The 25,097-nt window shown below is 35.2% G+C and overlaps 1 protein-coding gene across 2 annotated transcripts in view; it reads right to left on the minus strand.

Moving 5' to 3' along the window:
- Window positions 1-25,097, minus strand: part of SLC25A12 (solute carrier family 25 member 12) — a 78,750-nt gene that overhangs the window by 12,732 nt on the left and 40,921 nt on the right. For both annotated transcript variants that reach the window (XM_010982517.3, XM_010982518.3), the window contains 7 exons: window positions 22,861-22,999; window positions 22,109-22,202; window positions 20,456-20,540; window positions 11,865-11,946; window positions 10,416-10,574; window positions 7,298-7,350; window positions 6,972-7,052 (listed from right to left, as the gene is read on the minus strand). In XM_010982517.3, coding sequence (XP_010980819.2) covers window positions 6,972-7,052; window positions 7,298-7,350; window positions 10,416-10,574; window positions 11,865-11,946; window positions 20,456-20,540; window positions 22,109-22,202; window positions 22,861-22,999 — 693 coding nt within the window. The remainder of the gene's footprint in view (window positions 1-6,971; window positions 7,053-7,297; window positions 7,351-10,415; window positions 10,575-11,864; window positions 11,947-20,455; window positions 20,541-22,108; window positions 22,203-22,860; window positions 23,000-25,097) is intronic.

Consider the following 25,097-nt stretch of genomic DNA (forward strand, 5'->3'; position numbering starts at 1 on the left):
TTTGGAAGGCTGTTGACCTATATGGTCGTTAACTTTGTAACCTTAGATACATCATAACCTTTCCATTCCTTGGTTTCCTAATACAACAGAGATCCCAACAATCACCCTATCTGCCTCACAGAGTTCTTGTCCACTAACTAATGTGAGTGCACTATGCAGACTGAAAGCAAGACACCAAGGGAAGAGAGATGTTCTCCAAGGGGTATTTCATACAGGGCTATGAAAACATCTGCAGCATGAAGGGATTACATTCATCCTTTATTGAGCAATAAATATATTTTGAATTTTATGACTTCTATCCATTCAGAAGTAGACACTCTCTGAAAGAGGTAATGTGATCAGTCAGGTAAGTGCACTGACTAGAGTTTAACAACATTAAAAACAGGCACCAGAATTATAAACTGACTCTACCTCAATTAAAAAAAAAAAGAAAGAAAAGAAACAATTCCTCCTAAAAAGAAAACAGATACCAGAGACATAACTAGAAGGTACATATAAGTCATTCCATTTCAACTTTTAAACTTTCTGCTTTGTTGACTCAGACATTAAATTTTTTCCCACTGAAATTTATGGATGTGTCTAAGAAACTCTCTATAATCTTTTTGTTTTAAAAAAAAAATTGCCACACATCAAGATAATTAATAGATAAGTCACAGACTGGGAAAGATATTCGTAACACACATATCTGACAAAGGACTGTATCCATGATGATAAAGAACTTCTACAAATCAGTAACAAAAATATGAATAACCTAACAAAAATAGGCAGAAGACTGGAACAGATACTTCATCAAAAAAGATGTATGAACAGCCAATAAACACATGAAAGGGTGCTCAATATCGTTAGGCATCAGGGAAATACAAATTAAAACCACAGTAAGATATCACTTCACACCAACCAGAATGACTAAAATAAAAAGACCAACAATATCAAACATTAGTGAGGATGCTGAGTAACTAGAATATTTGTATACTGCTGATGAGACTGTAAAATGGTCCATCCACTTCAAAGATCCAACTGGAAACTTTTTTTTAATTGAACATGCATCTATCTTTTTCTACTCTTAGTAACCCAAGAAAAATGCAAGCATATGTTGACAAAAAGATTTTACAAGAATGTTTATAGCAGCCTTATTTATAATAGATAAAAACTGGAAATAACCCAAATGTCCATCAACAGAAGAATGGACAAGCAAACTGTAGTTGATTCATACAATGGAATAATGCTCAGCAAAATTAAAAACAAAACACCCAAATAAAAAAATCCAACTAGTGACACCTACACAATAGCAAAGGTAACTTGAAAACATTTTGTTAAGCAAAGAGACCAACCATAAAAACACATTTTGTACAAGTCTGTTCATATGAAATCCAAGAAGAAACAAAACTGCTGACAGAAATCAGAACAGTGGTTGCCCGGGGGAGGGGAGAAATAACTGACCAGAAAGAAGCATGAATTAATTTTCTGGGGTGAAATGTTCTGTATCTTAATCTTGGATGGTGATTTCACGGGTGCATACAACTGTTAAAACTCATTAAGCTGACATCTAAGATATGTTCTTTTTTTATACATTAATTACACATAAATAACATATATATGTATACATATTCAGGTATATGTTAAATTTTTATTATATAATTCATTTTTTTAAAAAGTCATTACAAAGTTGAATGCGCACATCTAGATTTATTCTGACACATGGAGAAGGCATTGATTTGATTCCCCAAGAAAGCATTGCAGAGTAAAAGGAGTTGGTCTTAAAATCAAAATACTTGGGCTCACATGAAACCTGCAGCATATGTTAGCTATGCGATCTGGGATGAGAATTAGCCTTTCCGAGCCACCGTTCTCATCTACTTATTTCATAGGAGGTGACAACAATGCATATTAAAGTACACTGAAAAATTCTAAGTTGACATTCAAGTATTATTCTTGCCCACAACAGATACCATAATTAAACACCCAATTATATTTATGTCTGATATGGACATGTAATATATGTATGTGTGTGTACATACATGTATGTATATATACATATGTAAAGAGAGCCTTTCTAATCGAAAAATTAAAACATATGGCCTGGTAAGAATGGTCTACCTATGAGAACAATGAGAAAAATAGTTTGAAACCTGTTACATATACATTACTCATATGCAACCATAACAGATAGTTACTGAGTAACTGTATCCATATACATACACTCTTATCCCATCCCCACCTAAAGAAGGTCGAGAAATATTAAACCTGAAGTTCAATTTATAGATATAACCACAACAAAAACCTATGCTATCACATCTAAATCATAAATTCTGAACTAGTAAGTCTTTTTGGAGAAGATTTTGATATAGGTATAAAATAAGTTTGGTTAATGCTCACAATGAAGAGTTAAAATTTGAAAATGCACACTCTTTATAATTCTATTCCCAAAGATTATATTCTATTTCTAAAATGAGAAGCTTAAAAAAAAAAAGTATGTGTGCCTGTGTGTGAGTGTGTGTGTGCACATGCACACAAGCATGTGTACATGTGTGTGAAAGCATCAGAAGGAAATACACTGAAATGCTGACAATGAAAAATAAAACTCTCATTTGGTAATATTTCTGCTCAAAGCAAAAAACCCAAAAAATTAAAGTTAAAAATTTGTGTGAAACATCAAAGACCTAAATGTTAAGAGCTAAAACCACAAAACTCTTAGAAGAAAATAGGGGTATAAATCTTCATGATCTTGAATCAGGCAATGCTTTCTTAGATAAGATACCGAAAGCACAAGCAACAAAAGAAAATATAGACAAATCGATCTTCATTAAAATCAAAGGGCAATTCTTCAAAGGACAGAGTCAAGAAAGTGAAAACAAATTTGCAAATTACATATCTGATAAGGTACACTAAGTATATAAAGAATTCTCATAATTCAATAACAAAAGACAAACAACTCAATTAAAAAATGGACAGTTTCTGGATAGTTCTCCAAAGATATACAAATGCCAATACCCTCATGAAAAGATGCTCAACACTGTCAATCACTGGATCACAGTAAGATGCCACTTCACACCCATTAGGATGGCTATAATGAAAAGGAAGGTAACAAGTATTGGAAAGGATGCAGAGAAATCAGAACCCTCATACATTAGCAGTAGGAATGTAAAATGGTGCAGCCACTTTTTAAAACAGTCTGGCAGCTCCTTAAAACACTAATTAGTTACCACATGACCCACCAATTCCACTCCCCAGTACACATACAAAAGAAATGAAAACTGATGTCCACAAAACTTTTCACATGAATGTTCATAGCGGCATTATTTATAATAGCCAAAGAGTAGGGGAAAAAAAACAATGTTCAACAACTGATGAATAGACAAACAAAATGTGGTATACCCATATAATGGAATATTATTCAGCAATAAAAGGCCTGAAATACTGATACATACTACAACATGAATGAATCTTGAAAACATTATGCTGACTGAAAGAAGTCAGACACAAAAGGCCATATATTGATTCCATTTATATGAAATGTCCAGAAACAGTGAACCTATAAAGACAGAAAGTTTACTAGTAGTTGCCTAAGGTTTGGTGGGCAGAGGGTGGGAAAATTGGAAGGCAACAGCTAACGGGTACTAGGTTTCTTTTGGGGGTAATAAAAATGTTCTAAAATTGACTGTGGCGATAGTTGCACAGCTCTGTGAACATACTTAAAAACTGCTGAACTATACACACTTTAAGGGGGGAACCGTACGATATGTCAATTATATCTCAATAAAGCGGTTATTTAAAAGTTTTTCCTGAAACATAGCAGGCATACAACAAATGAGAGAATGAATAAATGAAAGACTGAACGAATGGAATCATATATCAAATAGAAAAGGATACAGATTTAGAGACAGAAGTGGTTTGAATCTCAATTTTTCCATTTACTAAGTGCTTGATTTCACTGAACTTTTTAGTTTCTTCAACTCTAGCTGGGAATAATAATGAGATAATGCCTATAAAGTGTTCATTCCAGTGTAAGATACTCAAGAAATGGTAGCTATTATGATGAATTATAATCATAAGCACATTTTTTTGGTGATATGTAGAAATGAAGCAAATCATGATAAGGAATTCTACTTTCAAATTACCACCGTGGAATATGATTAAATTTAAGATTAAGTTTTATCTGGAGAGAACGATCAGGAACTACCCTTTTTCTATGAGATATAAACATATCCTAAGCCTGGTTCACTGCACAGGAAGAAATTCTAAATTCTTCTCAGCCTTGATAGCTTGTTGAATGAGAGTGAATAAATGAAGGAAAGAATGAATGAAAACATACTAAATGTGAATAAGTATAGATTTGGAGACAAAAAGTGGTTTGAATCTCAACTTCACTGGTTACTAAATGCTGGATCTCAATGAAGCTTTATTTTCTTCAGTTCTAGTTGAGAATAATGTTGAGCCCAAGCCTACAAAATGTTGAGCCCAGTAAGAAAAGTCCTTACTGCTTGTTAGCAACCTAGCAGATTAGAGCTACATTAAAAGGAAAACCAGTGTCAATGATAATAGTAATATTTTAGCTGAGTGGTAGGTTCATTCATGGATGCTCATTTTATTATAAATTTTTATCTATATAATATGTACTCTTCTGCATGTATCAAATACGCATACTTTTAAAAACATCATAAATCAAAACAATAATAAAGCATCTAATGTTTAAGGACTGGATATTTTCATTTCTTAGTCACTTCATGATCTAGCTGGTACACACCATTTTCCCTGGGGACAGCACAGCTATTTTCATTGCAGTAGAATTTCCCTTCCATATGTAGGGAACTCAAAGCCCCAGTCTCAGCTGATCCTTCTGCTAGGGCAAAAACCTGTAAGGTCAACACGGACCATTCAGTTTGAGCTCTTTCTTCTGAATTAACCTGCATTAGGTTAACACATTCGGTACATCTTTAAAATTGAGTGATTTTTAGAAGAACAGCAGCTCCCTTCTCACCTAGTGGCAGTAACAGCATTCAGCCAAACACACACAAGGACACTGCACACTCTGGCACCACCACTACCCAGGATGGTGAGGGTTCTCATGATCAGGCTCATGAGCAGCCACTCTTCTCAGCATTTATCTGGTGGCTCTTTACCATTCAGTAAAACGTGTATTCCTAGATTCCACAGTGCCTGATATTCTATAAACAGAGACTCATACTTTTTGTTTAAGGCTTTATTCTCTGTTGAAAAATGTACACTTTTGGGAGAAGTAGCAGATTGTGCTTTAACAATCATTTACACTGCAGTGTGATTGAATTTATCAGTAGAAACTCAGTAACTGTACATTTTCTTTCCTCTCTGAATAAAGAGATTTAGAGGCAAGAGGGAAGCAGAAAGTGTTTGTGGTGAAGAACTGTAGACAACCTAATGATTCTACCTAGAGCCCAACCTGACTATTTTTCATGCTGTCAGTTTCCAGCTAGACAAGCCAACAAAGCTTCCAGAAATGAGTCAAGATTAACGAAGAGATTTGGAGTGTCAGCACAACCCTCAAGGCACCCCAGACTTCAATAGAAATTCCCAAAGTTCAAACCTAGAAATAGGGTCCATACCTAAGGAAGAACAAAGGAACAAAATATCTGATTATAATTTAACCACTTAGGTCACAGGTCAGACATGGGAACAAGTCGGTTTCATGGGCAAAAACTTCTGGGTATTACAAATGGAAACAAATAATCAGCTACATGGAACACAGAGAATATGACAGGAGATTTCTGACAAATGTACACATGTGTTGTGACAAAGCTGAGTCAGGAAACTTCTTAACCAAATTAAAACTAAAACCACTGAGGAAAAGAATATTTATGACTTGCAATGGTCCTTTCAATAGAAGAAAAACAATTACAGCATGTAATTGGGGTAAAGGAAGAACAGATAATATAGTAGGACCTTAGCAAAGGTCTCAGTCTATGTCCATTAATTGTTCTTCATTAAAAAAGAAAGTTAGCCAAAGAGGTGAGTTTTCTTCCTAAAAATGCACTTGGGCTTGCCTGCAGGCATACACAAAAACACAGGTACATACGTAAGTGTACACACACACACACTTGAGCACGCACCAAGCTACCTCTTCCATACGAAACATTGGTTGCAGAAAGCTGAGGACCCACCTATGTGCCAGGCCGACAGATATCATGAAGGAGAATCCACAGCAGCCTCTCTCTCTGACCCTCAGGGCATTTTCCCTGAATTAAAAGCTGCAAAGGTCACTGACCTCATCACCTCAGGTTCCACAAGCAACTGCAGAGGGTTTAGCCAAGACTGTCAGCCAGTTCAATGGAAGTTATTAAGGGTTTCAGGGACCAAACGGATTAAATAAGTCTTAACCAAATTAGGTATTACCAAATGTGAAATGAACACCAGAAATAAAATTTAAGTTTGCAGCTGAACTGCAAACTTAAATTTGAGAAACTGGTCTAAATTCAATGTCATGCTCCCACTTTAAAGATAGAAACTCTGTGTTCAGAATTGTCAATAGCCTCAACATAGTTTTAGTTATTTGCTATACCCTCTAGTCCCTAAAGAAGGAAAATTATAATTATACCACAATGGCTTACTCCATCCTACACCTAAAATATAAGGACCCAATTAATTAGTCATGTCACACTTATTTTAAAGTTCTAGTCAATATAAATATATGGTAACTCTATCCACTACTGTTTTCTGTGGTATTTAAGAAGAATCAGAATTAGAACATTAAAAAGTGTGAAAGGTAATACCTCAGGAGTTCCTGAGAGACTGAGCTGACAAAAATACAACCTCTTTTCTATACTCAAAACCAGTTAGATTATGCAATGATATTTAAAAAATCATTCCATATGTTCACTGAGAAAATCCGCTAAGAATCCCCTGAGTTCAGGCGGAATGTCACTCAGATATTGTATCTAGTGTGCAAAGAGGTTAAAGGAACATACTTGCCATGAGCAATTGCCAGTATTAATACTTACACAGCCTCCAGCAAGGATTTCTGCTAAAATTGGAATGGAGCCATCTCTTCTGGTAAATTTATCCCGGACAAAATCATTAACCTAATTAGAAAGACAACATCAGTTAACCAGAATTCCCAACCAGTTCCTTTAGTGGTATATTACTGGTTTTCTAAGTCAGCAAAGTATCTGTCTCATATATAATTAAAAATTATCAAATATCTGCATATAAATTTAAAATTTTACAAACACTTTGATAGTGGGCTAATCTTGGCAGCAACAGTTTTAATTTTTGGCTTACTGATAATCTAAACAAATGATATAAATTCAATGAGAGAGAAACTTACAGTTAGTTTAATGGCCTTTTCTGGAGCAACTCCTATAAGTTGTGGTATCAGACCTAGGTAGACAGAAAGAATCATTAGCAATAAGATATACTAGGCATGACTACATAAGCCTAACAAGGAACGGTTTTCCCCACATTATTTACCCATCAAACATTTTAGGGTTTTCATTAAAAAGGGAAAGAAGTGGATTATCCTAAAAACTATGCAAATATATATAATAGTTATTTATGTCAAATAGAATGGTATGCTTTCTTGAGGCTATAAATCCTTCTCTTAAGCATGCTTCCTTTAAAGTCCAGTTATCTAACACCTCCCCAAAACTGTGAGGAAGGAATGTTCTGAATACTCTCAGAACACTGCCAACAACAATGAAACCAAATTCTCTCCCTTTACAACCAACAACATACTAACATCCATGGACACTTTAGAGAAGCCAATGTTGTATGCTCAGGAGAGCTCTGCAAAGCATCCTGTTAAGCAGACCCAGATTTTGCCACAAATGATGTATTATGTAATAGTACACAGTGGTTTGGTTATTACAGAACACCAACTCCCTTAATTTTCTCTTTAGAAAAACCAAGAACTCAGTACTTATTTATTTAAAAGAAAGCCAAAACTGCAAAGAAAAATGTAGTTTTAGGAACCATTTAATGGGTATCTTCTACAAGCAAAAACAGCCCGTTGTATTCTTATTTACTAATATATGTCAAACTTAAGACATTTCAAAAGAATTCTCTTGAAACAAAGGAAATCATTATTCTTAGAAAGTTAAATTTCCCAGGCTGGCTGTAAAAGAAAAAAATATATAAACAATTCAACATCTGTAGCTATTCATAGGGCTCAACTTTCCAAAGCACACAGATTATCTAAATCGTTAGCATACATTTTTTGCATACACTTTTTAAAGACGCTAACAATAAACATTTTATATCCTTTAAATCACCCAGCCAAGGGGGAGTTATGTATGTGTTTGCATGCTGACTTCTGGTCTTAAGCCTACTTTGAGGATACTGCTGAGTGATTTTCTGTGAGTTGAGAGCCAGCAAGTAATTGCACATACAGGCTACTGTCAGTCAAACTGAATTATCAATGACAAACACAAATCTGCACACACCTTTAATGGGTAGCAGACTGATTTAAAAGAATAAATCAGCAGATGGCAGTCTTAACTTTCTAACTCCCATGATTATCAGGCCCTATTACTTTTAATCTAACTCCCAAAGAACCATGTAAGCATATGTATTTGTTTTACAACTTGCCTCAATAAAGTTCATGGAATTTTAATGAAGTACTGATTTATGTCATTTTATCATTGTTGCCTATAAAGAAATTTAGGTTAATCTGTCAACAATTTTGTCAATCATCTGACAAAATAATGGACCAGTACTAAGCAATATATGACAATTTCAACAATCACTGTATTTATATACAGGACTTCTACAATTTTCTCGCTAGTACAAGAGTCTGTCATTTAAAGGACTGACTTTATCAGCTCACATCTTGAATAAAGCTAATGATCCCTCCACCCCCACCCCTAACTTGCTATATTGGACTCATTTAATTAACATATCTCTCCCAAATGAAACCTCCTGTGAGCATCCATCCACTGAATAGGCTGAAGTGTGCAGTATATATCTAGGCTCCTTCTGATAGAGAACATTCTCTTTAAAAGTATACCAAGGAGGAGGAAAGACTGTTATTCAACAAAGAAAGACTGCAGGTGCCAAAGACGAAAACAACCTTAGTGCTACTTAATCCTTAGAGTCCCTATTAAATAAAATCAATATATGCGGGGCTTAGTACAGTTTAAAACATGCACTCACACGCACAGATCTGCATTCTAAATAATGCATACCTCTTCCCATGGAGTAAACGTCACACAGCTAGAATTTAGAGAGGCTAGCATTCTGAATATTTGATCAAAATTCATTACATTCCTTCTCAGGAGCAAGGTATTTGAACCTAGTTTGAATCCAGAACTAGGAATTCTTTTGTTCTATATATAGAAAAAAATGAAGATCCTCATGACCCTCTCCTTCAAGTGTATCAGAACTACATTTTCACTTGAGTATCTGCACATAATGCTAATCAGAGGTATTTTTCCCTCTATCCATGAGCATAAAGCTTTGTTCAGGCCCAGTCTTTCTTTTCAAGGAAGAGGTTCTAAGCCAAACAGTTCAACAGAGCTTAGAATAAGCTCAGGATTAATGAGGCTGTGTGTGCAAACAAACAAGTACAGTAAATTACATAAATGCCCTGGACCTGAGCATGTAGAGAGTATTTTTCAAAGAATTCCAAGTGGCGCCCAAAGGGATTAAAAAATTAATCTCCCTCCCAAAGGACACCCTAAATTATAATGTAAAAACATGTACATGAAAGTCTCCCTCTCCAAAGAGAACAAGTTCCTACAAAGCTGACGAGGGTGGGGAGAACTCTGCACAAGGTTCTGCCTCTGATGCCGACAGCACTGTGCTCCACCTAGAGTTGGCGGCAACATTCCTTGCAAAAGAAAATCTCTCTGCTTTCACTCAGTGCCTCTCAGGTAAGTAAGGGGAAAAAAGGAGCAAGAGTGAGACTTGGAGCAAAACGTTTTTTTCTTTTCTTTTTTTCTTAAACTTTAGATGACTCACTGGAAAAGACTTATGAATGGTCTCCTTGGAAGAGACAAAAACATTTGATATTTCTGTTGAAACAAGTGGATGGAGGGTAAACTCACCTTCAAGTGGCAGCCTGGCTTCTATTTCGCAGAGAAGAGGTGTATTTCTCCTCTCTAATTATTTGAGAAAAGAAGCTCTCTTATTTCTTAGCTGTCGTCCTTGTATTCCACCTGCGGACATCTGTCTTAGTTTGTAAGCCCACAGTGACCAAAGACCCATGTTGAGACAAATGTAGGCTTTGGATTGCAGGAAGAAGAAACAAAGAGCTTCTCTGCAGACTAATATTGCTAGTTACCAGTAAGATTGTAAAAAGGGAAACGAGCAATGAGAAAATAAAAAGAGAGAAATCAGCCCTCGTCTGAGTGGACAGGCTACACACTGATTTTCATAAGGCGTGAGATCCTACCTGGTGCTGGTGAGATAAAATCACTCACTTCAGCAGCTGAGCTTTGCTTACTCACCCCGGTAGAGTCCAAAGAAGCCCTCATAACGCAAGACTTTCTTAAAACAGTCAAAGCTGTTTTTGTACATCAGCTCCCCGACAACGGAGCCAGTGCCACGCTGGTTTTGCATGCGGGTCTTCACCAGATCTATAGGATATACAGCGGTGGCTCCCACAGCTACAAATAAAACAATTTTTAGGCTTAAAGGAGAGCACAACCAAATGCAGAATCTATAAGGACAACAAACCTCATCTCAAAGGACTAGAAAATAGAACACAGTGTCTATTCTCACAAAACAGACTGCATGTAATTTTTCCCTCTCTCATACACAGCTGAAGGATCACAGACTAGCAACCACTGGGATCCATAAAACAGCTGCTTCAGAGAATAGCAGTGGATTTTCAAGTTATCACCAACATTAGATAATCAACACTAAATTGTCTATAACAACATTAAACTATTATATATAACATATTTCTTTACATTTTCCATTAAATACCTACATACTATACCAGTTACCTCTTAAAATAACTACGTATGTACATATAGGTGGCTGTAACTTTAAAATCTAGTTTGCTACAGCATTTTGGTAAATTAACCTTAGTTACAACTATAATATTGGAACCAAATCTCAATAAGACCCCCCTCTGCCACATCTATGTGGAGAATTCAATTGAAAAAAAAAAAGTCACGCTTTAGAATTTCTCAGTGACTAAAAAATTTATCACATGAATTAGAGTATTATATTTTTCAACTGTTGAAAACCAAGACATGCCATTCAACTTCTAAAACTGTGACTGAAAAGAAAAATAGTTGTTTCATCAGTTCAGACTTGTTTTGAAAAATCGTAAGTATTTTAATCACACCTGCTAGATTCTTCTCAACAAAGCAACTTCGGGTTTTACACATCTTCTACAGAGAGAGTGAAGCAAAACAAAAAAGTCTCTTAAATTTCCCCCAGGAGCAGGGAAGGGAGATTCATTTTAGCAAATAACCTACAAGTCTAGCTATTCTTCAATCATTAAAAGACAAGAGGGAAAAAAATACAAACAGAAAAGCAAAAGCCAATCACTTTGAGAGACTGTTTAATTTCATAAGGTTCTGAGATTTGTACCCTAAATCCTGATTTTCTACCAGCCCCTCTCCTAACACCATAAATAAACACAATCTTATTCTCCATTTCTTCGTACTGGCTTTAACCAGTATAATTAAGGTGAGTGCAGTACTGCATCCAAGACTTTCACATTATTACAGAGGTTTTGTCCTGAAGACAGACTGGAGCCAGAGGGGCCATGGCTGTGCTATGACAAGTCCTCTGATCATAGGTAAAAATAAAGAACACTTCAGAAAGCCCTGCAGTCATGACCCTTGGGAACAATGAACTGCACCTTTGCTGATATGTCCCGGTCTAGTGCGATAGTATTACATGAACACAAGCTTGAAACAGCACATAGACATGTCACTCACCTCCAGCAACTGAGCCCAGAGTGAATCTGTAAGCAGACTCGGCAATCTGGAGCCAGATAGGCCTGCCTAATCCGTAAGATTGCTGTGGGGAAGAAGAAAACATGTAAAAAATTTTGGAGAAGCATATAAACAATGAAAAAGCTACAATTTGGCTATTTTAAGATTTTGAAATAGATACTTCTATTATTTGCATTTAAAAATCACATCTGGCCAGACACATTAGCTTTCTCCCCTCTCTTTTTCACAAGCCTAGTAATGGCCAATTTATCTGCTACTATTGGGGATAAACTATCATTCTTCAGAAGTGAATCTCTCAGGTAAGTAAACATCTCAGGTATAAAATCTTTTCCCCCTTCTTTAACCAACTTAAAATTTTAAAATCTTTCTAAAATGTACAAAAACTATCCTGATTCCTGAATCAGAGAATATTGATCATAATCTACCATCTCTAGTGACTGAAGATCAACGTATTCATACGTCCGTAGTTACTGCATCAAGATCTAATGCAGCGGCTTGTGTTCTCTTCCCATGCCTGACAGCTATTACTTCTTTTACCAACAGCCTCCTAGTTTGATTTTGCTGCTTCTCATCTATCAAGATTGGAAAAATCACACAACTAGAACTGTTCAGATTACATGCAAAGCAAGGTCAAGGACTTCTCTTTTGCGCTAAAGTGAAAAACTTCTATAGCTGCTGTTTCTAGGGTTCAGAGCCTTTGACCCCTTGTTTCTGGCTTTGAAGCTCAACCACTGAGGTTATCACTAGATAAGTATTTCTCACCTATGCTATTGAGCATTTGCTCTCTGAGACCTACGTATTTCTCAACACTGCCTAGGCAAAGAAAACACCTGAGGGACCTAAAAAAATATATTCCCGAGGCCTGGGGCTTGTAAAATTTTTTAAAGGCTTCTAATTGTTCTGCTATGTAGTTAAGTTGAGAATCACTGTCTTAAGCCACATTTATAGTTCTAACATAAAATCTATGTTGATAATAAAGCAAAGGGGAAAATCCTATTGTGCTTCAGAATGTTTTTTCATAGCTATGCCACAGCATAAAGGACTTGAAATAATTTGCCTATATTAGTGTGTCAGTATTGTTACTTAATATTTTCACTATGAAAATAGCAGATACATGTATAAACAGTCTGAAATGAAGGATAAGATACTGCTTTATCATAAGACAACTTGAAAAATATTAACTTGAATGAGATTTTTAAAACATAGCATAATTTAAAAGTTTAGATATTCTCACTAGAATAATCTAGAATAATTTAATGGAGAGAGACTCCCTGTCTAAAGGAAAGAAAAAAGTAAGCTCGTCTACTCTGATTTGCTTTCATTTGTACAATCTCTTCAAAGCTCAATTAACCAAACTAAATATGGCCAAGCGAAAGATTTACAATTTTGGAAGCAGCCTATAGAAAGGTTTCATCTGTCTTCTTTGAACACCATTACTTCAAATAAAATCATTACATTTCATAAGTGTCAACTATCTCCATATAACAATTTTATTATAATCCAATTAGGTGAAAGCATATATCTATTAAATCTAAAACTAAATTTAATACATGGAAGAAACCATCAATAAAAAGGTAAAAAATTGCACATAGGACATAATCATGATTTTGTAGGGAATACATCTTTGCCTAGCCAGTTAGCCCAAGCAACTGCATGGCCATCATTATGTTTGATTTATAGAGTGTAACCAAAGTGAATAATTAATAATTAAAGATTGATATTTTTATTTGAAATTTAACAAGGGAAAGAGTAAACTATTTTAACAAAACTTTGAGTATAGGCCTAATTTTGATTGACTCACACAGAATGGCAAAAGATATGCCACCCAAAAAGATAATCATGTTTTGTTCTGTTTATTATTGTAACAATAATACTAATTTTAGACTGTTCAGAGATTTTTTTGTCCCCTAAACCAAGCACTCAAGACCTGTGCCCTAATGCAATCCTCAGGGGTTCAATGTTTTTCAATATTCTGTAAATAAGTTCCCTTGTGAGACTCTGAAATTGGACTTTCTCAATCACAAAACTGGGTGAAAATAAATCTCATTCTCGAAGATTATTAATTATTTTCAACCATGATTCCTTTCAAAAGAACATAGTGAATTAAAATTCACTGAATAAAAAGGGCTATGATCCCAAGTTAAGAATCAAGTAGAGGGGAAGGGCAAAATAGGGGTATGGGATTAAGAAACACAAAAACTACTATGTATAAAATAAATAAGCAATAAGGATATATTGAACAGCACAGGGAAATATAGCCATTATTTTATAATAATTTTAAATGAAGTATAATCTACAAAAATATTGAGTCACTAAGTTGTACATCTGAAATTAATGTAATATTGTAAATCAACTATACCTCAATTTAAAAAAAAAGAATCAAGTAACCACTAATTCCTTCATTCACAGAAAAGGTTTCTCCTGTGTTCAATCATATATATTTTCTTTATATGCTCTTCCTTTAAAGAATGTTCATAAGCCCTACAAAATCCTATGAAAACTGTAGGATTATACTGTGCTTTAATTCTTAGCTAAAAACACCTCTTACTATAAATACCCAAATGCCTTTTGAAAGAAATATCACCTCCATCCTTATTCAAAGCATTTATTTTTTCAAAAACATATGATATATGGTTACTAAGGGTTTTTTTAGGCTTAGCTATCACTATAACTTACGGTTCGCTTGTATTCAGGTATGTAAATTAATGTAATTAATGCTATGGATTTCACTTCATGAATAATCATAAACAGAATGCTACCATAGCTGTCATCCCTATTAATGACTGTGTATTGAATGTTTTTAGCATTTATGCTGAAAGAAAATTTCAGCACTAAGAAGATCACCTACCGTGAGCAAATGGGCCAAAGGAAAAGGCACTCTTTTCTTCAAGGTTATGATTATGATCATGAAGATGATATTTAACAAGATTAATTAAGTGTTTTTCAAAGCAAAATAAGAGTTGAGAATCTTAAATGATTTTTAACCTACTACTTACTCCCTAAGCATATGTATATGATAGGAAATGAGAAAATGGCTTGAGATCTCATTTGGAGAGGATAAAGTTTTTCTGCTTTGTTGTTAAAGGTACCTCATTCTATAAATGAGAATTAGATAAGGCAAGATCATGTCAGTTAACAAGTCAAGCAAAAGCGAAAAGACAAGCGAAAGACAACTGCCTCTTCCAAATGGCACAGTACTGATGGACAGAAGAAAAGGAAGGAAAAGCTGAAGTCTTTTACACTGAGCATGGGTGGGGAGAGTGGGGGGCAGAGACTATACTTTGTACCAACTAAAATGTATAATTAGGGAAAATAAAATAAGATTAGGGAAAGTAAAATTCTTTTGTCTACAAATCACATCTATAAATTTAATATGTCTGAATTTGAATTCAAAACTCTTGACCTCACAAAACAAGATTAAAACCCAATTAAAAAATTGTGAGTCTAGAGATGTGGGTAAAGAAAAGGAAATACCTATGTGTATATATATTTCTCTCTAATGCTAAACAATGTATACTTTTTTTCTCAGTAAGAGGGGAGGTTAAATTGTGTAAAAGGCTGTAATAAGCTTTTGAATCTACTATTTTAAATGAGGTAAATGGCTAATAAATACATAAATAAAATCAATACATATACCCAATTTCCTCCTTTTTGAGAATAGATTTCCATTTATGGTAAAACTACCACAGGTGACAGAAGTAAAAAGTTCCAAAAAGGAACTAGAAAGTGGGTTGTAATGCTTTCTCTTTACTCCTGAATCCAAAGTTCAAAGAAGGTCCATTAGAATGCAAAATACACAAAAGAGACAAACTCCTATGTCAAAGAAATGCTATACATGAAATAGAAAAATCATTCTAATAATGTTCTGACAGAACTCAAGCCAGCTTATATTCCAAAAGTCCTCTGTAAAAGTAGTCCAGAGTTTGAATATAATTTCCCATAGAAACAAAACTTTTTTTCAAAAGTATGTATATGCCCAAGCAAGTTCATCATAGATAATTTAACCCATGTGGTTGAAAAAGTAATTATGTGACACACAACAAGGAAAAAAAAAGTTGTCTACCCATCTTCACAATGGGCTAAAATTGGTCTTTAACCTCCAAAGTGCTTAACGCTCCAAAAATGTCACATCCATTTCTCTCTGCAACTCACCTCCTTCTATTTAACTCACTTTACCCAAATGAAAACTTCCATTTTTCTCACTGGTCATCTCTGTACCACAACATATTCACCCATTCTAGTACTGACATACACTGGAATATTTTCCAGTTTTTTGCTATTGCAAATAATGCTGCTATATACATTGTCGCATATGTCTTTTAATCAACATATGTACTCATTTCTGCTAGGGACTACACCCAGGAGAGGAACCGTCAGGTCACAGGCTAAGTGTCTCTTCAATTGCAGCTGATACTCCCAAATAGTTTCCAAAGTTGTGACGCCAGCATTTTATGACATTCCTCCACCTCCTAAACAACACTTGCCACTGTCAGAGTATAAATTCGGCCAATCTCGACAGTATAAAATAACATCTAATTGTAGTTTTAACGTGTATTTTTTTGTTTACTTATGACACTGAACTAACTTTCCTTCCTTCCTTCCTCCATCTGAATATCCTCTATCTTTCCCTTTTGTGTAGCCTATCTTTTCATCCTTTCAGTGATATGCTTTAATGAAAAAAGGTTCTTAAGTTGAATTAAGTTCAACTTTTTAATCTTTTTATTTATGGTAAGTATTTTGCACCCTGTTTGTGAAATCTTTGCTCACCTCTTGATCATTTAATATAAACTCCTATGTTATCTTCTCTAAGTTTTCATCTTTCAAGTTTAGAATATTTCAGCTGCAATACATTTTTGTATATGGTGTGGGGTGGGGATTTTTTTCTTTATGAATATTCATCAATTAAATTTTAAAAATGTAATGTAGAATTTCAGGAAGCACAAAAATTTAAAAAGTAAAATATTTTGGGAAGCAAGGTAAAAAATATAAAAAATGTAATTCTTTCTCACTTCTCAACCCCTTTCACCTAAGGAAAATAGATGAGGGTGGATGAAGGAGTTGTGTCATAAATATATTTGAGTCCAACTTGGGTGTTTGCTCAGATAGACTTCTCTTATTGTATGCTTAGTAGGCGCCAGACCTAATGTATGTGCATTATCTCATGTAATTCTCACAATAACCCTGTAAGATGGATACTACTATCTCTGTTTAATAAATGAGGGAACTGCTACATAGAGATGTTACATAATCAGCGCCCAACCTCTTAAACTCTGCCTCTCATAGCTTCTCTTCTATTTCTAAACTCACAGATTCTCCATCATGCACATCTGTTTTCAATAAGAACTTTCAGATAAACAACAAGTTCATACTGTATAGCACAGGGAGCTATATTCAGTATCTTGTAGTAACTTATGATGAAAAAGAATATGAAAATGAATATATGTATGTTCATGTATGACTGGAGCATTGTGCCTCACACCAGAAATTGTCACAACATTGTAAAGTGACTACATTTCAATAAAAAAATGTTAAATTTTTTTAAAAAATAAGAGCTTTCATACATTGCAATAACAAAAAAACATTCCATTCTTCCTATTTTTAATCTGTTTCAAGTAGATTCCTATAGGGGAACATTGTTCACACAAAATGTAAATAATCTATGCATTCTTAGTTTGGTATAATTATAAATTATAAATTACTAGGAAAAATTGTAAGAGAATCAACAATGTCTTCTGGAAGTGGAAATAGTTATGATTAGCATGACTAATTCTACAGTTTAGAGAATTTTAAAAAATGAGTCACTAAAAATGTAGTCTATACAGCTGCCTTAGAATGCCTCATAAGTCTAAAATATGTTAATTGAAAAAGGCTTTAAGTAGACTGAAAACTGCAGAAAGTTTACTGCTTTGTTTGCTATAGGAACTTAGGAATATTTTTATATTATTCTACTTGGGTCCTAGCCTGTATTCCTTACAAACTTTTTCATGCTACAAGGAAAAAGGAAAATACATTAAGAATTCTGAAAATTAAAACCAAAGAAAACAACTATTGATTCATATCATTTTTACAGAATGCAGGAATTTGAAAGACTCTTGGAAATATATGAAGGTACTAATTTTACCAAAGGAGAAACTAAAGCCCACAGAAACTTGTACCAGATCCCAAGGACAGAGAAGGTCAGATTTTACAATGGATATAACTAGGGATATTAATTTGAATCCCTCTTAAATAATCCCTCATAAATCTGTTTCTATGAATTCTAAAAATTATTTATGACTATGAGTTTTACTTTCTCAGGTGCTGCTTTTACAATAATTTACAGGAAAAAAAAAGATAAAAAATCTTCATTTTTATTTCTCTATTCTTAACCCTCAGCAATAAGACCACTCAATCTAGATGATACGCGAAAGGAAAATTAAACAATACAGGCTCTGAGGGTCCTCCTTTGGGACCAATGCAAGAACACCGAGGATCTCTGCTCTCTGGAGACTGCAGATCCCTGTGCCATCGTACTGGTTCGGGAAAAGGCAGTGAAGGCACTCTACCACCACTCTGGATGCCAATCAGAAACCCAAGGAAAAGAGGAGAGGAAAAGGGAGAAAGTGGTGGTTTTTATCACTGCCCATTTTCTAAGTATCTGACAAGAACTCTGAGGCCATCCATGCCAGCAGAAAAGCATCAGTGCTGCTACCAATGGCAGGCAAATCATCTTCAAATCTGTCTTCAAGAAAATTTACAACAGTAGTAGAATTACATCACCCTCCTAAGGACTCAGAAGTATGAGCGACATAGACTTAGGGAGCCAAAGATTACAAAAACATCTTTCAGTTATGGCCTCCAGGAAAATCGCTAGGGGCAAGAGAGGCAGGTGAAATGAAAAGGAAGAGCAGCAGAAAGGATGAGAAAGGAGGAAATAAATTGGGATTTAAAATTCATTACATTTTTTAAAATAAGGTAAATGAAATATTCCCCAATTACAAATATTAAGGGCACCCCCAGGAAAAGCTACAGTAATAGACATAACCCTAAAAATTATCTTTTGAAATGCAATTTTTCAAACTTCAAGAGCAAATTTTTATAAATGTATAATACAAAATATAAAATTAAATTCAGTAAGAGGTCTTTAAATAATTCAATACATCTCAAATTCTTTTAAAAATTGTTAAATTTTACTGTAAATCAATGAATTGAAATAAATCCATCTACTGTTTAAAGGTTCTGAGATCCTGTAATGAAAATAAACTTTGATGGCAAGAGATAAGAGGGTTTTTTTTTTCTCTACTAAAGAAGCTAAATTGCAGTAGGTTACAGATATATTTTAATCTACAGGAAGCTTTATTACACGCAAAGCAAATAAAGTACTAACATAAAATGTACATATAAACATAATACTTTCCATTTTCAATTTACTTACCTGACTACAAAAGTTCTTATTTATTATGCAAAGTAAAACTGGAAATTCTACTTTGTTTCAGAGGCAGAATCATAATTCCATGGAACTCAAGTAGAAGAAAGATTTGCTACTGAAACTTACAAGAGTGAAGCACATTTACACATCTTAATGTTTCACTGGCACATGTGGCTCTTTACCAATATGGCAGCAGTAAAGAAAAAGTAGGCTTGGGCTCTTCCCGTGGCATGCCTATTTAGCTTTTCTCTCTCTTTTCTTGTTTCCTGTCTTCCTCCCTGCTCTTCCCACAACTTTCCATGGTTCCTAGCTTCAAAGGGCATCACAGTCTCTTAAAGAATTATGAGGGTTACAGGTCTCATGTCTATTACACCAGGGAAATAACAGGACACAGACTAGCCCTCCTATAACGCTCATTCCCAGCCCCAAACCATGTGACCATCACTGTAACTGAGGCTTCCTCCAAATGCTCCAGGGGTTTCAGTTTTAAACAAGACGTTTTTAAGAACTGCTCCATTCCACTCTTCAAAGTAGTATCATGGGGTTTATCTTCCTACCAAGATAGTGTTTTTGAAAACAGAAATAAGACCACATTAACTTTATAGAACTCAGGAACTACTGTTTTTAATCATTCTTAACATTAAAAAAAAAAAACCCTAATATTATCAGAAATGTGATAATAGTCAAGATTTTCTTTCTGGTTCATTAGTTTTCCTATGTTAGTGTTCTAATCTATAAGGCACAAGCTCAGTGAAAGATTTATTTCATTAGAGGAATGTTTTATATTTTAAAAACCCTATAAATATCAGTTTAATGATACAAAGTGAGCTTAACACTAATCTTTAAATATTAAACAAATGAAAGGAAAAGACTGCTAATTCTAGGGGAAGGGAAGCCAAGCCATGGATGTTTGCACACTTATTTTCACACTTATTTAGCTTATTTAATAAGCTAAAAGAAAAAACTACAAACATAAATCTATTGCCTCATAAAAATACTCGATGAGAGTGGGGGTAACAGTTCTATAAAAGCAATCTTTGAGCTAAGTAAAGTCTCTTTCTGCAAAGAAGTTTTTACTTTTCATAGCATTCAGAGGCTCGAGGCTGTCGTGTACATACTATTTCAGCATTTTTGAAGGTGATTCAATTTATGAGACTCCTCCTACCTGTCTCTGAAGTTCTGCCAGGTTGTAAGGTAAGGCTCCCTCAGCCAATGGGGCTATTCTCTCAATATCTGCCAAAGTCAAGCGCCTTCAGGCAAAAATATGAGAAAGAAAGAGCTGTAAGACACCAGCAAACTCCTCATACCAAGATTATCTTTCATTAGGTAAAAAGAGGGTAAAAAAGAACTATGGTTTAAAAGCAGTATTTCTCTATTCACACAGATAATTTCAGTAAGAAAAAAAATCTTCAGACCCTGCTTGCCATACAAGAAGAGACTCTAGAGGAATATTGTGGAGTACACAAATTTAATGACTCCAATGATAGATATTAAAAGTAAAGAAATAATTCTTGCCAGAAGTAAAGTATAGACATTGACAGTTCATACACAGTAATATTCCCTTACATACATATTTAATGCATAAGGGCAGTCTCTTGAGAAGGAAAAACACAAAACTGATAAAAACTGGTCACCTTTAAGGAAAGGCACGAGGTAGAAGAGACTTTTTTTTTTACAGCATACTCTTTTAAACTCTGAGTTTTGAACCATGTGAACATTCTGTTTCTAAAAAATTTTACTTTAAAATGAGTACCTTCCAAGAGCTAGCTAGAAGGTCACTTCAGATCCAGTTTTGAGAAGCACTTCTGGAAAGCACTTATTATCATAAAGGAGGCTAAATACCTTCACTATAAATGTGAATTCTAGATGGATGAGACATAGTCTGATATTTCATGTTAATCACCAAAGACTGGCTGGTTTACTCAGTACCATCTCTAGCTCAACAATCCATTATGCAACATGAAAGCAATAAATCATCCATGTACACTCAACTTCTATTAGTCCTCACTTCAAGAGTTAAAACGCACTTTTCAGCTATGCCAACACCTAAATAACTACTAGAGGTGACTAAAGAAATCTGATATTTAATAGGTCGTAAGTCTCCTATCCCACAGATCCTACTGGGTACCCACAGACAAGGGTTTTTCACTTGGATTTGCATGAGACTTTGCAAATTAAAGACTCTCTATGTTCTTCAGGTTTTTTTTCAGTCTATAAAATAGTGGGATAAAACATCTGAGCTTATCTGTGATGGTAACCGTGATGATAATGTCACAGGCACATTTCAAGAAAATGATACTCTCCAACACAAAATGGTATATACTGCTTGGTAAAATGCCCATTCAAAATGAATCAAAAAGATTATAAGACTCCAGAACATGTCCTCAATTCATTTTATAAATTTAGGCATATTTCCACAAATCTCTAAAAATTCCTAACACCTCCAGAGAGTCCAGATTAAATCAATTTTCTACCCTCCTCTTACTTCTCATTTCCCTCTCCCCTATCTCTTTCATTTGTCTCCCTTCCCCATTTCTTCCTCACACACATTTCAATCCCTCTCTTTCACCTGTCTTTCCATTTCTTCCGTCCCTTCCTCTCCCCTCCTCTTTCTTTTTCCCCCTTGTTTTCTCTCTTGTTACCTTTAATCTGTCTTCCTCTATCTCTCCCTCCTCCCGTTTCTCATCTCTGCCTCTCTCTCTTTCTTAGAATTTATACACTAAGTAAACCATTGTTTAAATAAACTGAAAGAATACCACTACTTCCTGTTAAATTAACTGTTCTAAAAAATATCATAAAGAATTATTGAAATAGTTACCCTGTAGCATTATATAAATCTGCAAGCTGGTATAAGATATCAATTTCTAGTGGGGTGACTTGTCCATAACGTATGGCACTCTGGGCAAATTCCTCTGGAAGAAAAAGAAAATATTTTAAAATCTTGAAAGATTCTTTACAACAAACTTCTGTCATAAGCAACTATTACCTAAAAGCTAAAAGCATTTTAGTATTATTTTAAAAATCTAAGTTCAACTATACAGAAATAACTACAAAAATATGAAAGCTGGCAAAAGATAAAATGTTAAGATGATGAAATGGCAAAACCCAATAAAGATAAATTAACATCAGAGATAAAACTATCTCTTTAGAATCCTCTATCTTATTTGCTTTGGTCTCCAGAATTATAAGATAAAAGAATTGGCTATTCTCCAGTCACCTAAAACATCCTACTACAATTTGGCAAAAGAAGTAGGCTTGCCCATCTTTCTGTGGCAATTCCTTTCTCATACAAACAAGCTGCTGCCACAGTGCCACTGACCTGTTTGACAGACTGGGCCAAGGTTCTTTTCAAATCTGTCAAAGCCACTTTTCCATTACTGACCTCAGCATCCCATTAAATCCACCTGGATTCTTGGAGACCATTATGGCCCAAGTGAAGCATACACACATGGTAACATACTCTCTAGATCTGGCTTCAGAGTAGTAAACTTAGATCAACCTCATGCCCTAGATAAAGAAAAGTCAAAGTGCTGAGATTAAAATCAATACACATATTTTAAAAAATCTTACCCTTTGTGACTTCAACATCTTTCCTTGTGCCAGCTAGAGTGCTATATATCTTACGAACAAGCTCCATGTTATTCAGCAAGGAGTTAAACGCATTGAAGTATGAGAAGCTAACCTGGTGTGAAATACTTCCTCCAGCTGCCTAGGAAATGACAACACAAAAAGTTAAAACCAAATAAAAACAAAAAAAAACCACACATTTATGGACATTGAACTTTTCTCAAAGAAGATCCAAAGGGGTCTTCATTATTAACAACCAGTCCACAAATACAAGAAGGGTATCGTGCTGAAACAGTGTCAGTGCATTTCATGCCCTCAGGGAAGTCTATGTAATTTAGATTTTAAGGAAGAAAGGAACATCTGGAAGTTGGACTTCATGGTTCATCTACCTATAAGGTCAGAAACAACAAATATAATTATCACAGATCAAAAACAAAGATTATTTAAACAGGATTTTCAAATCTTCAACTATGGAACTCCAGCTAGTTCTGGAGAATCCAAACATCAATGTACACTATAAGGAGCATTTTTAAAACTTGCTTTTTTTCCAAGCACATACACAAAAACCAGTGGTAGCCTTAAAATTTAAGACTATTTCACTATATCAACTTTCCTAATCTTTTCTTTTTTAAGCCCATTGTTGTACTTAAGATACAGAACAGTCTTGCTGGGCTCTGATCCCTACCACAAAAGGTACAATTATTAAAAACTCCAAAAGATGTAGAGAAAATCTAGGGCGGATTTATTTGCTGTAAATGATGTCTTTAGTGGAACAGCACTAAAAAGGTTCTCTCATGTCTGCAGAAGGATGGGGGGCAATGTGGCCTTCATTACTTCTGCAGGGTGAGGAGGTAATTTCTCTGCCATTGGACATAAACTCAAAAGAGAGTATTTTTCATAGTTTGCAAAAGCCTAATTTCTAAGCCAAGAGTCATAAAACCCATGATTAAAAACCTTCTCTATTAAAAACTCAAAATACTTACAGAAATAACAGTGTGACAACCTTAATCATAAAAGTCTATTAAAAAAGTATAGGTAATGATGGGCAAATGTTCCCACTCCCCAGCAATCCCTCACAAACTTGTGTTAACCCAAATATATATGATATTTATACTAGCCTGAATTTGGATACCAACGAACCAAAAGGAAGACAAATTATTTAATACATTCCTCTGGGAATTGAAATGGCACTTGGTAAGTTGAGGCCATAACAGGTCTATCTAACTCAACTGGAAAAGATTAAAAGGGTCCCCTCACCCAAAGGCACTGAGTCCTTTCTAGTATTTTCTTTCCTTCTTCCCTCCCTCTCTCCCTTTCTGTCCTTCCTTCCTTCTTTCATTTTTTTGGCTGGGGCATGAGGTGAGGGTAGGCGAGTGGGAGATGGGTGTCAAGGAGGTGAAATGTGTAGGAGAAAGTGACATGGTCCATGTTCAAATTCACTGAAGAAAAAGAACAGAAGTTGATCTTTCTACCCTGTCTAAATCAGGGATAATGATCTTCAGCTGAAACAACAAAAGCACTCACTGGCTTCCCTCCATTTAAAACAAGCAGCAATCAAAAACTTATACATAAGTACAACACATGAACAAGAAAACTGGTAAGTGAGGAAGGTTTCACCACTCTTTGTGAGGAAGTGGATGACATCAGTTTGCTATTGGTCCAGATGATTTACTTTTTAGAGATTAGCAGTTTAAAGAACAAAAAACTGTCTGGTCCATGCAGACTGAATGCACAGGTGAAGGAGGCAGAGAGAGGAGTGAGCCACAGAGGTTGACGCCCACATATTTCCTCCATACCTTCTCCCACAGCCATGGTTATTAAAACAGTGTAGAGGCCAGTGATGATCCCTCTAGCAAACAGCACCCTGCAGACAACAAAGGAAGAAGCCATCCGTATAGCAAGGCTTTGGGAGGCTTTGGGAGCCTGGTGGGATGGAAAGAGGCCAAAGGTGAAGGCAGTAGTGTCTGGGAGAAGTACTGCCCACTGGAAAAAGTAATTGCACACCCTTGTCTACAAACCCCCTTGTTTTTTTAGGTGGATTCTGTAAATAAACAATTTGGAAATACATGAGAGCAAGACTGTCACACTGAAAAAAGGCTATGACTTGGGGAAAGACTATTCATTATCACCCCCTACTACCCCACCTCCTTTACACACACCTGTTTACCTTCTACCAACCAAGCATAAGGTTAGAATAGTTGAGAGTCAGACAGGTCCGGGGAGCAATCTAGGACAATGGT

This window comes from Camelus dromedarius, chromosome 4, assembly GCF_036321535.1.
Source record: "Camelus dromedarius isolate mCamDro1 chromosome 4, mCamDro1.pat, whole genome shotgun sequence".
In the NCBI taxonomy this organism is placed as follows: domain Eukaryota; kingdom Metazoa; phylum Chordata; class Mammalia; order Artiodactyla; family Camelidae; genus Camelus; species Camelus dromedarius.